At 37.9% G+C, this 1,408-nt stretch overlaps 1 protein-coding gene across 1 annotated transcript; it reads left to right on the top strand.

The window, feature by feature from the left end:
• Positions 1–291: 291 nt before the first annotated feature.
• LOC143527216 (monocyte chemotactic protein 1B-like) lies at positions 292–1,195 on the top strand. Its single transcript, XM_077022265.1, has 3 exons — positions 292–469; positions 680–794; positions 915–1,195. Exons 1-3 carry the CDS (start codon positions 406–408, stop codon positions 1,042–1,044), a joined length of 309 nt encoding a protein of 102 aa, XP_076878380.1. The 5' UTR covers positions 292–405; the 3' UTR covers positions 1,045–1,195.
• Positions 1,196–1,408: the final 213 nt, after the last annotated feature.

Raw genomic sequence — 1,408 nt, 5'->3', positions numbered from 1 at the left:
TCATAAGACAAATGCTACAAAAAAAGATTTTATTTCTGTGAACTCAAGTTTATATTTATAAGCTTGCAACCCATAGAGTAAAAAAGAGGATGTGAGAGTTAATGTGAAGAACAGGAAGAGACTTTTATCTTTCAGAGGTTTTTGTTTCACCTCTGAGAAATAGGCAAGATGTTAAGAAAATATTCTTTAAAAAGGAAGGAAGCAGTAGAAGAACTTCTGGATTAAAGTGATACTTAGAAAATCAGTTCCAGTGGATCCTAATTTGGAGAACAGCCCTCTTTCACTCCCTATATAATGAGGTTCAGAATAATGATTCTACACTCACTGCTCTCTGTTCCACAGTAGAGGACACTGTACTTTCTACAGCTGTGAGCGTGTGTGTGTGAAATCATCCATTCTGCTAGAATGAGGAAGCTGTCTGCTCTGCTGTTTGTGCTGCTGCTCTGCTCTCTCCAGCTGGTCTTTAATGGTGAGTCTCCTGAATTTACTAGATACATCACTGTCAGTGTTGGAGGGTCAGGATCACCAGAGCAGGGCTGTGGCACTGCTAGATTACTGAACCCACATTCACACACACAGAGGGAGGAGATGACACTACCAAACCAGGACAAAGGGGGTCGTCGTTTGTTTACTGTGTACTGGGATCATGATGTGAACTGCTTGGTTGTTACTCCTACAGCTCCAAGTGTGTATATCTCAGACTGCTGTGCTAATGTGACTGATGTGAAGATCCCTTTGAAGAAGGTGGTGTCCTACAAACATACAGCAACTGACTGTCCCATTAAAGCCATTGTGTGAGTAGGAATGATTTAACTTCTAATACTGACATGATGATACCATCTTGTAAAAATTTTGCACTCTGTTGAAAAGGTGATGTTTTTCTTATTTTAATCATATTTTGTCGTCTCCTGCAGATTTAAAACAGTAGCAGGAAAACAGTTCTGTGTGAATCCAGATGCTGTGTGGGTCAGCAGCCATGTCACTACTGTGGACACTCGCAACAATACCACAGTGAAGACGACAACTACAACTCCCAAACAATAATCCAGCAAAAACTCCGGATCCCAAAATGTTCTACAACTCTGGCTTAAAAAAATACCCTCAAGTTTTGGTTTTTACACTAGAATTATTGTTTTGATTGATAAAAATCTCAAGCAAATAAGTCAGTACCACATTGAAGCAAACAGAAAAACTGAATACCTTTGTTTTTATTTTGTTATATTTGCTATCATTTATTTTTCTAATAAAATTATTTTAAATCAATATTTTATGTGCCATTTGTCCTTTTTCTTCTATGAATGTATTTTTTAATATAGGCCTTTTATTCACAAATGGTCTGCAATATCCTGAATGTTCTGCACCGATGTTCAGTGGCACTAGAGCACAGAATTGTGGAAATGCTCAATTT

The sequence above is a fragment of the Brachyhypopomus gauderio genome, chromosome 11, assembly GCF_052324685.1.
Source record: "Brachyhypopomus gauderio isolate BG-103 chromosome 11, BGAUD_0.2, whole genome shotgun sequence".
Classification (NCBI taxonomy): Eukaryota; Metazoa; Chordata; class Actinopteri; order Gymnotiformes; family Hypopomidae; genus Brachyhypopomus; species Brachyhypopomus gauderio.
This window is presented reverse-complemented; position numbering and strand designations above follow the sequence as displayed.